At 43.0% G+C, this 19702-nt stretch overlaps 1 protein-coding gene and 1 long non-coding RNA gene across 9 annotated transcripts; both read right to left on the minus strand.

The window, feature by feature from the left end:
• Positions 1-399: 399 nt before the first annotated feature.
• LOC308702430 lies at positions 400-2418 on the minus strand. The gene is made up of 4 exons (XR_014031600.1): positions 1743-2418; positions 1470-1647; positions 966-1129; positions 400-794 (listed from the first exon to the last, which is right to left on the minus strand). It is a non-coding gene; the product is annotated as an uncharacterized lncRNA (long non-coding RNA).
• Positions 2419-3614: 1196 nt separating this feature from the next.
• Positions 3615-19360, minus strand: cfhl5 (complement factor H like 5). Of its 8 annotated transcripts, none has more exons than XM_081385251.1 (7): positions 18372-19347; positions 18147-18219; positions 17800-17991; positions 15048-15212; positions 14760-14951; positions 4257-4442; positions 3617-4099 (listed from the first exon to the last, which is right to left on the minus strand). In XM_081385251.1, exons 2-7 carry the CDS (start codon positions 18211-18213, stop codon positions 3906-3908), a joined length of 996 nt encoding a protein of 331 aa, XP_081241377.1. In that variant the 5' UTR covers positions 18214-18219; positions 18372-19347; the 3' UTR covers positions 3617-3905. The 8 variants fall into 8 exon arrangements, with proteins under 8 accessions (XP_081241379.1, XP_081241377.1, XP_081241380.1 ...); XM_081385256.1 differs by having other exon boundaries at positions 3622-4099; positions 15048-15300; XM_081385252.1 differs by having other exon boundaries at positions 3622-4099; positions 15048-15304.
• Positions 19361-19702: the final 342 nt, after the last annotated feature.

The following is a 19702-nucleotide window of genomic DNA, read 5'->3' on the forward strand; positions in this document are numbered from 1 at the left end:
TATATGCATGATTGTGTATATGTTGAGATTAATCGCATACTTGTAGCTACAAAGTATGTTCACAGACTGTCAAAGTTTATACTATTGGTATTTTTTTACATTTTTATAATTTTTATAATTTTAATTTTCTCCAAAAGATATATCTATAGGATTTGATAGATTTTCTCTAACACCTTCTATGCATATATAATGGTGCATAAAACAAATTTATAAGTGAAAGGGGTTTAAATAATAAATCAGTTGAGTTATCAAGGGCTTAGTACGTTCCAATTCTATCTTATGTAGAAGTGGGCACTCGTGCAACATAACTCGAATGACATCTGAATCCGAATCCTAAACATGACACAGACAGGCATTAGACAAGGTGAAATAAATAATTGGTTAATTAAAGACAAGGGAAAATGTTTATGCAAATGTTTTATTTGCCACATTAAGTTGCAGTGACATACAGCTTTGTGTAGGGTGTACCAAACATCATCTAACTAAATCTAACCGATTTAACACAAGTAGTGTAATGTTAATTATTTTATCAGTGCTTTTGGATTTTTTGTTTATTATTTTGGAAAATTAACAAACTTTGTCTCCAGCAGAGTGTTGATGTTATGCACACCGAGGCAGAGGCATCACTCCATTTTTACATATTTGTCTTAAGGTAGTTTCGTCTTTTAAGTATTTGCCTTTCTGATATGAAAAGGAGATCATGTCCTCATGTGGTGAGAATATCTTTTCCCGTGGACGCCATCACAGCTCTATACCTCTTTTATCCATTTCCTCCACCGTCACTGAACAAGACTCTGAAACAAACAACATCTCACTGTCACAATATACATTCATTGATTAATCAGCACAACCTACTTCAACTACAAGATTAAGATAAAACAACAAATGTACAAAACGTAATGCTGTGAGAAGTTTGAAAGCTACACACATCTTTGGTAAAAATGGTGTTGCATGTCCATACTTACTTAAACACGTAAAATATCCTTTCCATTCGCCTTGCACACAGGTCAAGTAGGGGAAGCCTTCCATTGTGAACTTTCAACTTTCTCCCTATAACTGTATTCATTTTTTGGTATTTCTATTGTATCTGCATTTCCCTGGTGTGGTGGATGCCCACATTTAGTTCTCACTGAAGGCAAAACAAAGACATCTCTTTATTTTTGTTTGATTTAATTTTTTTAGACAGAATTCACTCAGCCAACGCTTCATTAATGAATCTCAATATTGTCAAGATGTATTTTTATGGTGTTAAACAACAGAATACATTATCAATTTAACGCACAGAGATAAATAGAACAAGCTGTAAAAAAAAAACATGACCCTAATGACCTGTGTTGAAACGCTGATTGCTAAAAGTTGGAACAAGGGTTAACGTTTTGTTCAAGTCTCTAATGTTAATATGAGAAAGCACATCTAATATAAAAATAAGTTATTAGCACTTTACACAAGTTATGTTTATAAGCTTTTACCCTATGTGGCCTTTCACATTTCAGAAATGAACCACTCCATTTGACAGGCAAGTGATTTCTCTCCGTCCTCTCAAAATCAGACCTTGTCCATCACATGCAAGATTTAATGTGTGTCCAGGTATGATTGCAACTTCAGACACTGATAATTTTCCCTGTGAGGTTTGCAACACACATACCTCTAAATACAGAAACAAGAAACAGAAAAAATCTGGCCAGTTTAGTGTCCCTGGCCTCCACATCAAAACAAATCTTGGTCCAATCAAAAGCTCTTACTTTCTATGTCTTTAGGAAACGGGCTGCTCCATTCTCCATTTGATTGACAGGTGATTTCTCTCTGTCCTTTTAATATCAGCCCTTGTCCATGAAACTATTAACTTGTGTCCACGTTTGAACTGACCCTCAATATCTGGCAATCACTCTATTTGTATGTTGTTCTCTGTTGTACTTTTAAAAAGTAATATGAATCGTTGAAGTCGGTGTAATGTAGATGAAAGCAACATCCCCCTTTCCTTTCGCCCCATCAAACAGGACTTTTGTTCCTGGGTGACCCTGTTTTTTTTTCTTCTTGTTTGTGTGTTAATATTAGATAAAGTTCAATTTAATTCCCTCGATAACATTTGTAACAAAAAATTAAATAAATAAAAATGATTTATTTACTTAGATTTGTCAAATGAAGTGCAGTCTGTCTTGATTTAATGTGAACATTTTTCATGGATGGAAATACTTCAGTCTTACTTCAAAATAGATTCACATTATAAATGTTATAAAAACTGTAAGACTTGAGAAATTAGATAAATGCCAGGCAGTCTAATTGAGACCCTGAGAAGACAAAGGACCTCTCTGGAAATTAACATTTGAACTCACCCTTGTGCACTATCGAGACGAAAGTCTCACCTCCGAATCATCCTAATCTACATTTCATTCCCTCATGCCCCACTCCTCCTCCCCCATGCGAAGATCACTAAAAACTTACCCAAGAATCTAAATGATTTAAAGGAGAACTCCGACGCAAAATGAACCTCGGGTGTAATAACACATTGGTACCGAGTCGACCGTTCTCTAGGATTTGTTTTCATTAAAATCGAATGTAAAGAGTTTTATCTCTAAAAACAGTTTAGCTTATAACGCAGTATATGGGGGCATATCCTAAGTAAAAAGAAATCGCTAGTTAATACCACTAACAAGTTTTAAAATAGCCCTACACTAACATGGTAGCATAATGAGGGTCCCTACATACAAACCGAAGCACTGAGAACTTTGTAAGTGTACAAACAGTTTAATAAGAAGATACTCTATAAAGACATACAAATCGCGTATACAAATGGGAGCCATCTTTGGAAACAGTCTCGACCAGTTGAACCACGATCCGGGTGGTTAAACCTATTGAACCTATTGACCAGCTTACCGCATTCGTGGTTCGACTGGTCGAGACTGTTTTCCAAAGATGGCTCCCATTTGTATATGCGATGTGTATGTCTTTTTAGAGTATCTTCTTATTAAACCGTCTGTACACTTACAAAGTTCTCAATGCTTCGGTTTGTATGTAGGGACCCTCATTATGCTATCGTGTTAGTGTGGGGCTATTTTGAGCCTTGTTAGTGGTATTAACTAGCGATTTCTTTTTACTTAGGATATGCCCCAATATACTGCGTTATAAGCTAAACTGTTTTTAGAGATAAAACTCTTTACATTAGATTTTAATGAAAACAAATCCCAGAGAACATTCGACTTGGTACCAATGTGTTATTACACCCGAGGTTCATCTTGCACCGGAGTTCTCCTTTAATGTGAGTAATTAGAGTATTACACATGCTTGGTATCATTTGAAATGCCTCAGTGTGACTGGTACAAATGTCTCATTTCCAAATAAGTAAAACAAAAAGGCAATAAGGTTTTTAAGAGTTCATAGATAGCTGGCACACAAAGGAAGGTGCTCTCTAGACAAATGGTCCCCTATTCCCCAATAGGTGTCAACTCTGAAAGTAAATTCCCCATTGTTAGCAGATGTTTCCATGTGAAAGAAGTTTCTGATGCAACGAGAAGATCGGGGCCTTTTCTGGAATTCAGATTAGCCCGTGAGGCAGAGAGTGAGACTCTCAGCTTCATGTATTTCTTAATGTTGAATAAAGAATTTGTTGAGAAAATACATATTCAAATGTATTGCATTTAATCCAAATACTTTGCCTCGAGAAAAGACAGTAACACGTAAAGACCTTCCGCGCTGGTCGGATGCCGGCTTTGGGCCGATCGAGCGCGAGTTTACAGTTAAAAGCGCTAAAATTATTCACATGCACATTTTAGACATGCTATTACATTTAGTATCTTTCTTGCAAAAAAATCCCAAACAGACCAAACTGAATTGAATATTTTTGATTGGCTCCATTTGTTTTTTATTAGTAGTTCAGCTGATACATCAGTGATGTTTTATTCTCCTTGTCACACACACTCAGGCAAACTCATCTCTCCATCATTACAGAATTGTATTAGCTGGATACTGCCTATTAAATATTTGCCCCTCTGACATACAAATGTGATTCTATCCTCATGTGCTGAGAATATCTTTTCCCGTCCAGCCCATTTCAGCTCTATTCCTCTTTTATCCATTTCCTCCACCGTCACTGAACAAGGCTCTGAAACAAACAACATCTCACTGTCACTGTTACAATATACATTCATTGATTCATCAGAACAACTACAAGATTACATCAAACTTATAAATAATGATAAACAAATACAGTTAGAAAAGCCTTACATGTCTTTGATGTATGGTTTAGTGTTCATACTTACTCAAACACTTAATATTCCCTCTCCATTCGCCTTGTTCACAGGTCATGTATTTGGAGTAGGGGTGACGCTCATACAGTGTGTATTTATTAAAGCAGACGTATTCAACTCTCTCCCCTGAATTGTATTCAGGTTTTGGCATTTCTGTTGTATCTGCAAAGTCTACTTGTGGTGGTCGCTCACATTTCCCTAAGGGCAAAGAAATTTTTAAAAAAGTAAATGTGGCCTTAATACATTTTAGTATCAGACACATGACTTTTTTAAACAGTCTTAAATCAACAGAACATGTTTTTAATTTAATGTGCATCATGAATATGAGAGTATAAGGTCATTTTAATAAAATACTTGAAAATAACTGTCTGCTTTGAAAAGATCTGGTCTGTATTTTTCTATATAATTTAATACAATAATAAAAATAAAATTAAATTAATATAATCAAATAAAATGTGGCTGCCTTTGTGGTAGAAAGGCTTTTTTATTTATTTTTATTGGTGCTACCCCTAACTAGAGAAAACAGAGAAAAAGGGGCTGTTGTCTTTCCTTTTGCCCAATAGGTAGGCTATAGGAAAACTTCGACACCCATAATGGACAGGACATGTTGCCATCCAAGGCCAATCCCACCAGTCTGACCAAGTCAAATATATCATTGCTTTAGTAAGAAATACTTCTGAGCAAACTTTCAGTCACAATAGTGTTTTGTTCCCATGTACAAAAATTCAAAGACTAAATGTTTGGCGGTTTCTAAAAGTTATTTTCGTTTCCAGTGAAGGATCCAGAGTGTTGTAGGCTGTCAAGTTCTACTCTTGTTCATTTTCCAAAGGACACAAGGACAACTCAAATCGCTTTTATTTTTCTTTTAGCTTTGTCAGTTGATTGGTCTGTTCAATGAATTAGGTTGTAAACCTTTAAAGACAGAGAACAAAGTTACCATTTTTAATTAAACATTTCAATTAAACATTTTTAATGAATTTTAAATGTGTTTAAAAGTTGAATTAAACATTTTAAATATATTTCATGATTAATTACCCACTTAAGCCTTTTACATTGAATAAAGAACCCATTAAAAAAAAATAAAAAAAAAATAATAAATGAAATCAATGCCACAATGTATTCCTTAACCAATCTACACAGCAGTTAAACATAGTTCAAACATATTAAGCAGCATTTCAAACACCATGAAAGTAAAACATTTCACCAACCATTGGCGTCTTTGGACTGAACCTACGAGTGAGTGAACTTGGAGTGTCTACTCCAGGGGTGTCCAAACTCAGTCCTGGAGGGCCAATGTCTTGCAGAGTTTAGCTCCAACCCCAATTAAACACACCTGAATCAGATAATCAAGGTCTGATTATCTGGTTCAGGTGTGTTTAATTGGGGTTGGAGCTAAACTCTGCAGGACAGTGGCCCTCCAGGACTGAGTTTGGACACCCCTGGTCTACTCTATGAAGTTTGTTTGTTTAAATCAGGTTCTCAATTCCAGTCCTCGTGACCCACTGCTCTGCACATTTTGTATGTCTCCCTTATTTAACACACCTGAACCAGATCATCAGCTTGTTAGGAGAGACTCCATGAACTGAACTGAGTGTGTCAGATAAGAGAGACATACAAAATGTGCAGAGCAGTGGGTCACAAGGACTGGAATTGAGAACCACTGGTTTAAATGACTGAGGACCTCATGTCTTCCCAGGTGCTCCAAATCAGTGCTAATACCTGATCAGGTGATAAGCAGCCGGTTTGCTGCTGCTGGTGCATTCTGGGAAGTGTAGTTCCCTTTCGTCAGCAGGGAACTCCGACGCCTCGTCGGGGGAGTTCCCCTGACGAATTGGGATCACGCTAGGGAGACCAATTGCCTTCGAGTGAATTAAAACGAGCCAATGAACATTGGCATGCAACATTTGCATTCCGCAGCCCGCCTACCAGCGCGGGTATAAAGCCCGGAAGCAAACATTGCATCATCGCTTATTGCTTCGGAGCCGACCGTTTGTGTCCTCTTTGAGTGAATGAGCTTAAGATTGTATCTTTCTTACGCTCTACGAGTCTGCTGTTTCAGGAGGGGATCTTTCTGTGTTGGTGAGACGGCGCTTCAGCGACCACGCGATTCCTGTCTGCCGGCTGCGTCTACACTTAATTCAAAAGCTGTTTTCACAGCTGGTAAACGGTTGAGTGCGCACAGCGGGCTTGCAGTTTCCCCGCTGTGTCGCCGCGTTGGATCCCTGTGTGCTTCAGCACAATAAAGAGAGTACTTTCTTCCTGAAAGAGCAACACGAGTGAAGATCGCGTCCTTTTCAGGATGACGTTTCACTCGTGTGTTTCTGGATGCGATCGTTTCCTGTCCTCATTGACGGCCACGACCGCTGTTTCACATGCCTAATCGGTGTGTTGAAGCTGCGTTCGTGGGTGGTTCATGCTCTCTCATGAGTGCATGACCACGTCGGCACGTTGTTCATCTCCCCTTTTTAAAGGATCGAGCCGTTCAATGTGCCGTGTGCCGTCGAGCGCCGGCTGACAGCGCGGGTTGTCACGGCAACTCAGCGCGCGTCATTCGGCGCTCTAGATGCGCGGCCGAGACTCGTGTGCCTCTACGAGGTTGAGTCCCATTTGCTTGTTCCCCAATTTAGTTCCTTTTCTAAAAAGAGGACTACTTTGGTTAATGAGCATTTGGTGGTCTGAGGGTTACAGTACGGAATGTCTCGCCAGGTGAAAGATCCTCACGAGCTTCCTACTCCTCTAGCGCATCGCAAACATGCTGAGACTGTGTTCGTGGGTGGTTTATGCTTTCTTATGAGAGCATGACCACGTCGGCACGTTGTTCGCCTTGCCTGCAGGCTTGAGCGCTCAGCGTGCCGTGTGTCATCAAGGCGATGGCCACGTTCACTGTCTTGCATGCCTGGTTGACGGCCATGATCACTGTTTCACATGCCTAATCAGTGTGTTGAGACTGTGTTTGTGGGTGGTTATGTTCTCTCATGAGTGCATAACCACGTCGGCACGTTGTTCGTCTCCCCTTTCTCGTAAAGGCTTGAGCCGCTCAGCATGCCGTGTGCCGTCGAGGCTTTCGGATGGGATTCTGGTCTTTCTCATGAGGGACCAAGCATTTCATTCGGGGCCCCAGGGGAGGGCAGATGTCGATTGCTACATCGGAGAGAGGGCTGTTATACTCTGAAAATAATGCTGAGTTCCTTCTATAATGGTGTGTTCTCATGCTGAAGATTCAGACTTGACAGCCACACTTTCCTGGGCTATTCTAAAGTGCCTGGATGTGTGTGAAAAATTTTGGCAGTATGGAAGCTTTTTGGTGCCAATATGGCAAGCCAAACATGCCTAAATCTGCAGAAGTTTTTCCTCTCTCACTACCCCTGCACTTTCACTGCACGTGGGTAGTTCTGACTTGGGGTGGAGCTGCGCTTAGTGACTGACCGTGATTAGTCACAACGCTGGCCCTCGGTCAGACGATGTCCACACTTGTGGTCCAGGAGCGCCTCAAAACCAGCCCGCTCAGAGTTGTTTCCCCCTAGCAAAAGGAAGGGAAATAACTCTGAGAGAAGCGACCAGAGTATGTGACATTCTGCTCTTCGGGAGTGCGTGTCATCACCACTCCTTCCCCCGGGAGAGGGCCGGGTGGAGAATTTTGTTTCTGTTCCGCCGCTGGTCATCCAGTCAGTGGTACCCAAAGGTTGAGCAGTCCACTTCCTCTAAGTCGCTCACGGGCCCCAGCGCTCAGATGGCAGTGAGGGCTTCGGCCTCGTCACTCTCGTCTCTCGCTGGGTGAGGCGGAAACCAGGACTCGATGCCCCCGGGCCTCGCTCCTCGTTTCCCCTCACGGTCGAGACTGGCAGTAAAATAAGACCAGTCTCCTCCGTCTGAGAGGGTCAGAATGGCAGTGTGCGCCGCCCCCGAGCTGCGCCGCTCTCGTTCCCCTCTCCCCAGCTCTCAGATAGCAGTGGCGCCACCTCGGTCACGCCGCTCCTGTCTGTCGCTGGACCGGCACAGTGCTCAGATGACAGTGATGCCGCCTCGGCCTCATCGCTCTCATCTCCCACTGGCCAGGGAGGTGCGGATACTTGGACTCGATCCCCACGGGCGTCGTTCCTCGTCTCCCCTCCCTCCTTCGCCTCCGGGCAACGAACAGCTGAACGCCTCCGGGCCTTCCCTGTCGATTGCCCCCTCGTGGAAGCAGGTTGGTGTCGTATGCCACGCCCAGACTCCACTTCCGGCCGCCTCAGGGCCTCCGGAGTCGAGTCCCTGCCCTCCACCTCGCTGCCCCTCCGCGGGTACGCCGGTCGTGCGGGTGGGCTCGTTGCGCCGGTTTCTCGGAGCCTGGTTAGAGCTCCCGAGTCCGTCGCGCTGGCTCATCCGCACCATCCGGCTCGGCTATGCAATTCAATTTGCACGCCGGCCCCCCAAGTTCAGGGGCATCCACTTCACCCATGTGCGTCCAGTGGATGCTCCGGTCTTGCGGAAAGAGATCGATGTCCTGCTGGCGAAGGACGCGATCGAGCCGGTCCCTCCAGCCGATATGAGGTCAGGGTTTTACAGCCCTTACTTCATTGTACCAAGAAAGGCGGTGGGTTACGGCCAATCCTGGATCTGCGAGTATTGAATCGGGCCCTGCACAAGCTCCCGTTCAAGATGCTCACGCAGAAACGCATTTTCGAATGCATCCGTCCCCAGGATTGGTTTGCAGCGATCGACCTGAAGGACGCGTACTTTCATGTCTCGATTCTTCCCCGACACAGACCATTTCTTCGGTTTGCTTTCGAGGGTCGAGCATATCAGTACAAGGTCCTACCCTTCGGGCTGGCCCTGTCGCCCCGTGTCTTCACGAAAGTCGCGGAGGCGGCCATTGTTCCCATGAGAGAGCAAGGCGTTCGCATTCTCAACTATCTCGACGACTGGCTCATTCTAGCTCACTCGCGAGATGTGTTGTGCGATCACAGGGACATGGTGCTCCGTCACCTCAGTCAGTTGGGGCTTCAGGTCAACTGGGAGAAGAGCAAACTCTGCCCCGTGCAGAGGATCTCTTATCTCGGTATGGAGCTGGACTCGGTCGCTCAGACTGCGCGCCTCACAGAGGAGCGCGTCCAGTCAGTGCTCACCTGTCTCAAGTCCTTTCGAGGCAGGACAGCGGTCCCACTGAAACAGTTTCAGAGGCTCCTGGGGCATATGGCAGCCGCAGCCGCAGTAACGCCGCTCGGCCTGTTGCATATGAGACCGCTCCAGCACTGGCTTCACGATCGAGTCCCGAGGTGGGCGTGGCAGAGCGGCACGTTCCGGGTCAAAGTCACCCCGAACTGTCGCCAAACCTTCAACCCTTGGTCGGATCCTGGGTTTCTACGGGCCGGAGTGCCCCTAGTCCAGGTTTCCAGGCATGCTGTGGTTTTCACAGATGCTTCTGCCAAGGGCTGGGGGGCCACGTACAAAGGGCATGCAGTCTCGGGTCTGTGGACGGGGCCCCAGCTGCATTGGCACATCAACTGCCTAGAGTTGCAAGCAGTACGCTTAGCCTTGTGTCGCCTCAAGGGCCTTCTCAAACACAAGCACGTACTGGTCCGTACGGACAGCACTGCGACCATTGCGTACATCAACCGACAAGGTGGTCTGCGCTCCCGTCGTATGTCGCGACTCGCCTCCCACCTCCTCCTATGGAGTCAGAAGCATCTGAGGTCGCTTCGTGCCGTTCATGTCCCTGGGGAGTTCAATCATGTGGCCGACGAGCTTTCACGTCAGCCTCCCCTTCCGGGAGAATGGCGACTCCATCCCCAGGTGGTCCAGCTGATTTGGCGAGTCTTCGGAGCCGCACAGGTAGACCTGTTTGCCTCTCCGGACACGACCCATTGCCAGTGGTATTACTCCCTGACCGAGGGAACTCTCGGTACGGATGCTCTGGCACACAGCTGGCCCCGGGACTTACGCAAATATGCGTTTCCCCCAGTGAGCCTTCTTGCACAGACTCTGTGCAAGGTCAGGGAGGACGAGGAGCAGGTCCTTTTGGTGGCCCCGTATTGGCCAACCCGGACTTGGTTCCCAGAACTCATGCTCCTCGCGACAGCCCCTCCTTGGCCCATTCCTCTGAGGAACGATCTACTTTCTCAGAGACGGGGCACTCTATGGCACCCGTGTCCAGACCTCTGGAAACTCCATGTCTGGTCCCTGGAAGGGATGCGGAGGTTCTAGATGGCCTGCCACAGGCAGTGGTAGATACCATCTCTTCAGCTAGAGCCCCCTCTACGAGGCGCCTCTACGCTCTGAAGTGGAACCTGTTCGTCGGCTGGTGTTCTTCCCATGGGGAGAACCCACGAACTTGCCCGATCAGAGTCGTGCTCTCCTTCCTACAACAGGGGTTGAAGGCTGTCTCCCTCTACCCTCAGAGTGTATGTTGCCGCAATAGCCGCACATCACGATGTAGTTGAAGGTAAGTCCGTGGGGAAGCACGACCTGGTCATCAGATTCCTCAAGGGTGCTAGGAGGCTAAATCCACCTCGCGACTTGCACCCTGTACCCTCTTGGGACTTAACTTTAGTGCTTAAAGCGCTCCAAAGTCCTCCTTTTGAGCCTTTGCTGACAGTCGAGCTTAAAATCCTGTCCATTAAGACAGCGCTCCTGTTAGCATTGGCTTCCTTCAAGAGGGTGGGGGATCTGCAGGCATTTTCGGTCGACGAATCATGCCTAGAGTTCGGGCCTGGCCTTTCTCAGGTTATATTGAGACCCAGGCTCGGATATGTGCCCAAGGTTCCTACCACTCCCTTCGCGGACCAGGTAGTGAACCTGCAAGCGCTGCCCCAGGAGGAGGCAGACCCAGCCCTAGCTTTTCTCTGTCCCGTCCGGGCCCTCTGGGTTTATATAGACAGAACGCAAAGCTTTAGGACCTCAGATCAGCTCTTTGTTGTTACGGAGGCCAGCAGAAGGGGAAGGCTGTCTCCAAGCAGAGGTTAGCCCACTGGATAGTGGATGCTATCACCAGGGCTTATGAGTCCCAGGGTGAGCCCTGCCCTCCCAGGTTGCGGGCTCATTCCACTAGGAGTGTTGCCGCTTCTTGGGCTCTGGCACAAGGCGCCTCGCTAACAGACATTTGTAGAGCTGCGGGCTGGGCGACACCGAACACGTTCGCTAGGTTTTATAGCCTACGTGTGGAACCGGTTTCCTCCCGAGTACTCGCTACGGCCAGTAATTAGAGGGAATAGGTGTGTCGGCTTGCGACGCCATTCCGTGAGCGGATACGTGCGTCTTTTTGCTCCGTTGGTTACCCAACAAACGGCTAACCTCGTGAGTTCCTCCATCACCCCTCCGGTGCCAGGCGTTGCGGACCGCCCGGCACCAGGTCTGCTACCTTCAGTAAGGAGTTGCTAGTAGACTGGGTGCTTTTCCAGTGGTCCCTGCGGTGACCCATGATTGCCACGTGCAGTTCAGCCGTGTCTTCCCCTTGACAGACTCATTCTGTCGTCCCTGTTGAGTACGCTCCACACTCCTCCGGACTGGGACTACCTTCAAGGACTGCCATATGTTTCACTACCCTACGTGGTTAGTACATGTGTGTATTTGAGGGCCTTCCTCTAGGCTGCCTCAGCTTCCGCAGCGTTCCCCCCCATTATTATTTTCCTTGGGGTCGGGCACGCTTTCCCAGTGTTATCCAATATCCACTGATTGGGTCTTGTGGAACAGCAGTGTGATTCCCTAGCTAGCTCCCGCAAAATTTCTGGAAACTGCTGCAGGGCTGTAGCTTAGCTGGGCGCTGGAAGGGGCCAGCACCATGGCGTTTTGGTAGGGATCCCAATTCGTCAGGGGAACTCCCCCGACGAGGCGTCGGAGTTCCCTGCTGACGAAAGGGAACGTCTCGGTTACGTATGGTAACCCTCGTTCCCTGAGTCCAGGGAACGGAGACGCCTCGTCCCGTCGCCATGTTGCTGTACCTTCGCGGAGGGCTGGACACTGTTCGGCTCCTCAGCGAAAAGCGATGATGCTATGTTTGCTTCCGGGCTTTATACCCGCGCTGGTAGGCGGGCTGCGGAATGCAAATGTTGCATGCCAATGTTCATTGGCTCGTTTTAATTCACTCGAAGGCAATTGGTCTCCCTAGCGTGATCCCAATTCGTCAGGGGAACTCCCCCGACGAGGCGTCTCCGTTCCCTGGACTCAGGGAACGAGGGTTACCATACGTAACCGAGACGTTCTTTGACACCAGTTTCTGAGCTTAAACTCAACATAGGCAGTGGCTTAAAAATGGAGAGAACACAGCAACTGAAAATCTGAAAAACCTGACTGTCTGTAATCTCCCCTTCACACGGGATGACTACGAAACGGAGGGGAAAAACTAAAAGAAACTGCTGTTTCATCAGTTCTGTCCAGCACTGTCCCGTACAGAAAGCTGTTGCCATAGTGTTTCATTTGTGCCATAATTGCTGTTAAAAAGTAGACAACATACAATACAAATTTCAGTGATAAACCTACTCTTACAATGTGCTGTATAGCGTTTACTTTTATGCAAAGCAACATTCAGGGGCGCGATGTGACAAACAAGTGTCACGTTGGCCTTTTCACGTGAAGGAAACGCTTGATGCCTTGCATGATTTTATTCAAAAAGATACAGAATAAATACTTAGGATGCTAAAATATGTTCTCAGAACTGTGCACTGATTGTTTTTGGACAGGTTATGGAGTCATCACCATATTTCGGCTATGAGTGAAATGCAGCGCGGCGGTCTGAGTTCCCACATTGAACATGATACAAGCTCCGCCACGAGATCCAGCGCCGTTACGGTGGAAACGGCACAACAGAGACTGGTCAATTACAAAATGTTCTGGTCTAAATGTTACATTTTTTTACTTCTAAAAATTGTTAAACGAGCTATGGATTAAAAACGATATAAAACATGCTATACTTTAAATTGTGAAAATAAAGCAATTATCACATCAACCAGTTGTTGTGAGTATTTTTCAAAAATGTTTAGAGGATTTTAGTTAATCCGTATACATTAATTCATGTATGAAGTAAAAAATAAATAAAAATAAAGTAGTATATAGTAAAAAGGAAAAGCCCATTATGCAATGTTAAAATTAACCCAATATGCTGGGTAAAATTAACCCAACATGTGTTCTGTCCTATATTTATGCAGCACTTGGGTTGAAAACAATCCAAATTTAATTGTTTTTAACCCTGTGTTTTTTTTTAGATTGCAAACAATGTTCATTTAGCTACATTGTAACAATACAAAGCGGGCCGATAATCGGTGAACTTGCACTTTAAAGGGTCATGAAACCCCCCTCTTTCAGCTCAAGTCTAGCTCATAATCTTTTTGAAAAATGCAACTTAAATGGGCGTGGTGGCTGTGAGAAGAAGGGAGGGGGAGTTGGTGTGGTCAAAGCCAGTGGCCAATGCATATCGACCGTCACTGTCAGTGGTAAAACGTGAGGAAATGCTAGATTTTTTATAGCTGGCAAAGTTAAAGTCTAATGAAATACACTGACACCTTATTTTTGTCCTTAAAAAGTAACTGAATGCCCTGCTACACATATTAGCCTACTACAGTAATCATTCTATTTAAAACATATACATGTACATGCATGTCGGCCATTATAAAATATATATTTGTTTATATACACTAACACTATAAATGCATATATTTTAAAATAATAAATTTTCCGCTTAAAAAAAAAAAACGTTCCGTAAATAGCCTAGACTACACGCCCCCTAAACCCACTAAAGATGGACAATGAATGTGACATAAATTTGCACAAACTAAGCATGCGTTGATGTATTATCGAAATATCTACATTTTAATAACGAGTGATTATTTAACAAAAGGCAAGTAAAAACGGTCAGGGTTACATTTAGACAAACACACACACACACACACCTCTGAAGCGATAGAAAAGTCCTCGGGACCGCATCACTAGCAAGACGAAACCTGCATTGGTGTACAAGGCTGAAGTCCACCATTCTCCAGTTGAATGGTTGCTACACACACATAGTTTAGATGTGCCCGTGGTTGATGGCCAACCAACCGCCCGCAGTCAGAGTCCAGCCCTGGCAGCATCGCGGGGAAAGATGCACTGGAACTTTTGCACCATGAAAACAAACGCGCGTCCCATCATTGCCTCTCTCATCTACTACGCGATATCACAGTTTGACATGTCTGTCTTTGGAAAGATCCACGTGGTATCATGATTAATTCAGTGAAGTGTCTTCTCGTTGGATATGAAGGCTCAGCCTCATTAATAATTATGAGAGAACGATGAGTCATCACTGGACGATCCGTACAGAAAAACGTCACATCCTGTGACGTGGACTCGATGAAGATTTCAAACCCGGAAGACGAAAATAGCCGATAAAAACTCAAATTTAACCATTTATATCCTATTATTAAATTTTACAGATTATAACATTGTCTTCTATGGTGTTCAACACACCTACCTCTGTTAAAATCTCAGAAAAATTGGTTTAGGGTTTCATGACCCTTTAACATGAGCAATAGTAATGCTTGCAAAAACTAGTAAACCTGTGAACCTTACCTCTTACACATTTAGGAAATGGGACGTCCCATTCTCCAGTTGGCAAGCAGGTGATTTCACTCTGTCCTTGTAATTTCGATCCCTTCCCAACACATGAAAGAGTTATTGTGTGTCCAGGTCTGATTGAAACCTCAGGCCCCAGGCGTCCGTCTGATCTCATGTTTACTGGCAGGTTTGCGACACACATTGCCTCTAAAGAACATAAAGATTTGATAAATCAAGCGTCGTCCATGTGAACAACAGATCTATCTTTGTCCAATCCAAGGCTTTTACATTCTGTGTCCTTACCTTCACATTTAGGGAAAGGGCTGCTCCATTCTCCATTTGTCTGACAGGTGATTTCTCTCTGTCCTTTTAATATCAGCCCTTGTCCACTGCATGAAAACATTAACTTGTGTCCATGTTTGACAGGACCCTCAATATCAGGGGATCGCTCCATTTTTAAGTCTTCCACTGTTGTGTTTAGAGGACACGTTGCCTCTAGAGTAGTGTTCTTCAACCCTGCTCCTGAAGGACCCCCAACACTGCATGTTTTCTTTGTCTCCCTAATCAAACACACCTGATTCAATTTGTCAGCTCATTATCACATGTGATAATGAGCTGATGAGTTGAATCAGGTGTGTTTGATTAGAGAGACAACGAAAATCTGCAGTGTCAGTGGTCCTCCATGACAGGTTTGAGAACCACTGCTCTAGAGAAAGTAGACATCTGGGGCCGTATTCACAAAGCATTTTATCTTACCACTAGGAGTACTCCTAAATCGCACTAAAAGATTTTAGCTGGGAGTTTTCTCTTAAAAGTTATTCACAACGCCTTTCAGACCTACTCTTAGTAAAGAAAAATGACAACTCCTAAACTAAGAGCGAGTCTTCGTTGCTATGGATGACGTCATTACTCATGCCCGAGCTTGACTGAAGTGACCACCTTGATTGGCTGATGATTGTAACGTGGGAATGATTCCAAACACCTCCCCTACGATGATGAGTGACAGGTGACAGGTCTGAGAATGCGTGCGCTACACAAGTAGTGCGAAGGACGGAAGATGATGAATAACTGAATAAATAGCCTAAATGAATAAAGAGTAAGGCAAAACAAATAGCCTAGTAGCCTAATGAAACATATGGATTGATGCAATATCTTTGCAACATTATTGAATTAACCTCTGCCTACTTTTGCAAAGAGAAGAACATTTTAATTTGATTCACAATGAAACGTTACAATTAGTTTACATGCAATGAGTAGCCTAGTTTTGGTTGTTGGTGGTGGCGTTATTGCATCCCTAGTTATGCCTACAATGCAAAATTGTTCCCTCGCGATTGGAAGCTCCTGTAGCCGCCGCATACGCATTTCAAAACATCGCAACGTGAAATGCCACAAAAAGCGGTTTGTGAATAGGTCTTAGTGAGTTAGGAGTCCTCTCGACTTCTTTCAAGCTGTCCCAGGCTTAGGTGCTACTTTTAAGGCTAAAATGCTTTGTGAATCACTCTTAGTCAAAAAAATTAGGAGTCCTAAAGTTACGAGTGACACGCCCATTATCTTTAGGAGTTACTCCTAAATTCGCCATTAGGAGCAACTTTTAACCTTAAAATTCTTTGTGAATACGGCCCCTGATCACATATTTATCCACAGAGAATAATTTATAAGTTATGTGGCCAGTGTTTTGGATTCACTATAGCCTACTACTGATTTTCACTGTGTACTACTGAGTAGTGGTTTAGCATAACTACATTTTTCAGTCTGATGTTACCTGCATTTTTGTGTTTGTGTTTTAGTATAAGTAAATATAGGCCTAATGCACCCTTTACACTCTTAAAAATAAAGCTTCTTTAGTGACATCTGGTTCCATGAAGAACCTTTAACATCCACAGAACCTTTCCCACAAAAGATTCTTTATAATGGAAAATGGTTCTTCAGATTTTTAAAATGATCTTTACACTAAGAAAAATGGGTACTTTTAAGAACTGTTCACTGAAAGGTCTTTTGGGGAACCAAAAATGGTTCTTCTGTGAAAACCCACTTTTGACTCTTTGGGGCGGTTTCCCGAACAGAGATTAAGCCTAATCCTAGACTAAAATTGCCCTTTAAACCAGATTAACAGAAATCTGCTTTCTTGGTCAGATTTAGTTTAGTCCAACATATATATACACACTACCGTTCAAAAGTTTGGGGTCAGTAATATTTTTTATGTTTTTAAAAGAAGTATGTTCTGCTCACCAAGGCTGCATTTATTTGATTAAAAAAAACAAAACAAAAACAGTAATATTGTGAAATATTATTCCAATGTAAATCTGTTTTCTATGTGAATATAAAGTTGACAGAACTTTATAGTGAAGTGTAATTTATTCCTGTGATCAAAGCTGAATTTTCAGCATCACTACTCCACTCTTCAGTGTCACATGATCCTTCAGAAATCACTCTAATATGATGATTTGATGATCAAGAAACATTTATGATTATTATCAATGTTGAAAACAGTTATAAAACAGGTTTATACTGGCAACACTAAACTACAAAACCGTGTCCAGGTTTAACTGGACCCTTGAGTTCGGGGAATCGCTCCATTATTAAGTCTTCCACTGTTGTTTTTAGAGGACATGCTCAGTGTCCTTATCCGGACTTATCTATTTATGAGAATATATGTCATATTTCCTAATATACAATGTCAACTATTAGACCTACAGTTTTTTTTTCAAAGGTGAAAGTCATGTTAGACTAGTTCACAAAATGAATTTTTTTGAATTATTTTTATTTATTTTTTTACTTTCGCTGTGTAGTGTAGACTGAGGCTATAGTTAGTTGTTAATTAACTCACCCTAAGAGATAAAATATGACAGCAGTATTTGCCAGTTTGGGACAGAGTTCATGTGTGCGTGTATTGAATGGTAGATGTTTTAATGAATAAAGCATAAACTAATGCATTAATTGTTTTATATAAATTACAATGATATTTTTTCAACATTAGAAAAAAAAACATTTCATTAGTTAAAACAAACCTTAAATATTTAAAGCATATATATATTACTGTAGTATCTCTTCATACCTCCACATTTTGGATATGGATTATCCCATTTTCCACTTGACAGGCATTCAATTGTGCGTTGGCCGTACATCTTCAAGTTCACATCTGTGCATCGAAAAACTAAGATATGTCCAGGTTTATAAGGTGAAACGGTACCTGGATGTCCAATTAAAATGTCAACATTGATGAGTTGTTCGCCCTCACATGTTACTTCTGTAGAAGAAGAAATACAATTCAATCAATATAAAAACATAGATGTTATAGTTTTACTGGAATAAAGAGCAGTTTAATTGTATCTCACATAAACTAATGGCATGAAAAGGGGGGAAAATATATTAAAAAACATGCTATTTTTTGTATTGTGTTACCTTGAGCATTTGTTGAGACATCCACGATCGTTAATAGGAGAAAGAGAACTCTCTTAAAATATTTCATTTTAAGCTGTAAAACATGAAAAATTGCTTAGTACAGATAAGACTAATAAACAGTATCGACTGAATATGGAGTATTTAAAGAATTACACTTTCCTTATTTCCTATATATTTCTTTAGCATTAAACCTAAAATAGTATGGATGAAAAATTCTGATATTACCTGTTTTCCTAAAGATTTGTTCACGAACAGTCTTAAGACCAGTTGCGATATGAATCTTTGAAGTCTGTGTAATGTAGATAAAGGCAATCTCCCCCTTCCTTCTGCCCATTCAAACAGGACTCAGCTCCACCCCCAATGATTAGGCTATATGAAAACTTAACAGTGTTCTTTTATTTAAGGGCGAAATCTGTAATTTTGCAGTATTTGAGACAATAATATGACTAAATAGATGTACTGCACAAATTCACGTTCCTATTAAACTATTGAGTTTGAATGCAAAAAGACTCACAAAAATGTTTTGAGCTTAAACAGCACAGAACTGTAACTTGGTCTATGTTTGTGCGTTAATATTAGCTGGAGTTTTGCAATTTAATCTATTTAATTCTATTTGTGACCAAAATTTTCTCTTTATGAATAATTCGTTTTTTTTAATGTATTTAAAATAGACTTGGCAGCTCTGTAAGCATAGAAAACATGTCAATACAGATGTTTAATGAATATAAATATTAAATGTTCTGTTATTTATGTATTATTGCTCCTAACTCATGGTCAGAATACATATAAATATGTCAGTGGTCACATTTGTAATCGACAGGAGTCCCAGAGCACAATTTCATTAAATGGCACAAAGTAAAGAAAGTTTAATAACTCATGAATTTCCTTACCCCCCATATTTGCACATACACACAGACTTAAACTCAGAAACTTCAGAAATAAGATGCAAGATGGCAGTTGAGTATCTGGTTGGAAGATATATGCTCTTACTGACATAAAACAGTTTTTATCTTGGTGTGGTTGAAGAGGATGGCTGGCAGGTGAACCAGGAGACTGGAGATGTGAAGCAGACAGAAGACTGGGTAGTTCAGGACTGGAACGTTCAGGTAAGTATCCAGGTAGGTTGTCGGGTAGATGTTGAGGTTAGAACGATGAGACCAGGCTAGAGTGAATTAAAGTGAGTGTGCTTTTATGTTGCAGTGATGATTGGATGCAGTGCTCATCAGTAATCAGGTGATTGGGAGCGTGTGTAGGAATCTGGTGCTGAGGGTATGGCTGACAATATATATATATATATATATATATATATATATATATATATACACACACATACATATATATACATGCATACATACATATATATACACACACACACACACACACACACACACACACACACACACACACACACACACACACACACACACACACACACACACACACACACACACACACACACACACACACACACACACACACTCTTGATTATTTGCAGCTTTCTCTTTGGTCTTACAGGCTTTTTGCATTGTACACAAATGCTCACTTAGCTGGCATTG

This window comes from Scardinius erythrophthalmus (genome assembly GCF_964197995.2).
Source record: "Scardinius erythrophthalmus genome assembly, chromosome: 14".
NCBI lineage: Eukaryota > Metazoa > Chordata > Actinopteri > Cypriniformes > Leuciscidae > Scardinius > Scardinius erythrophthalmus.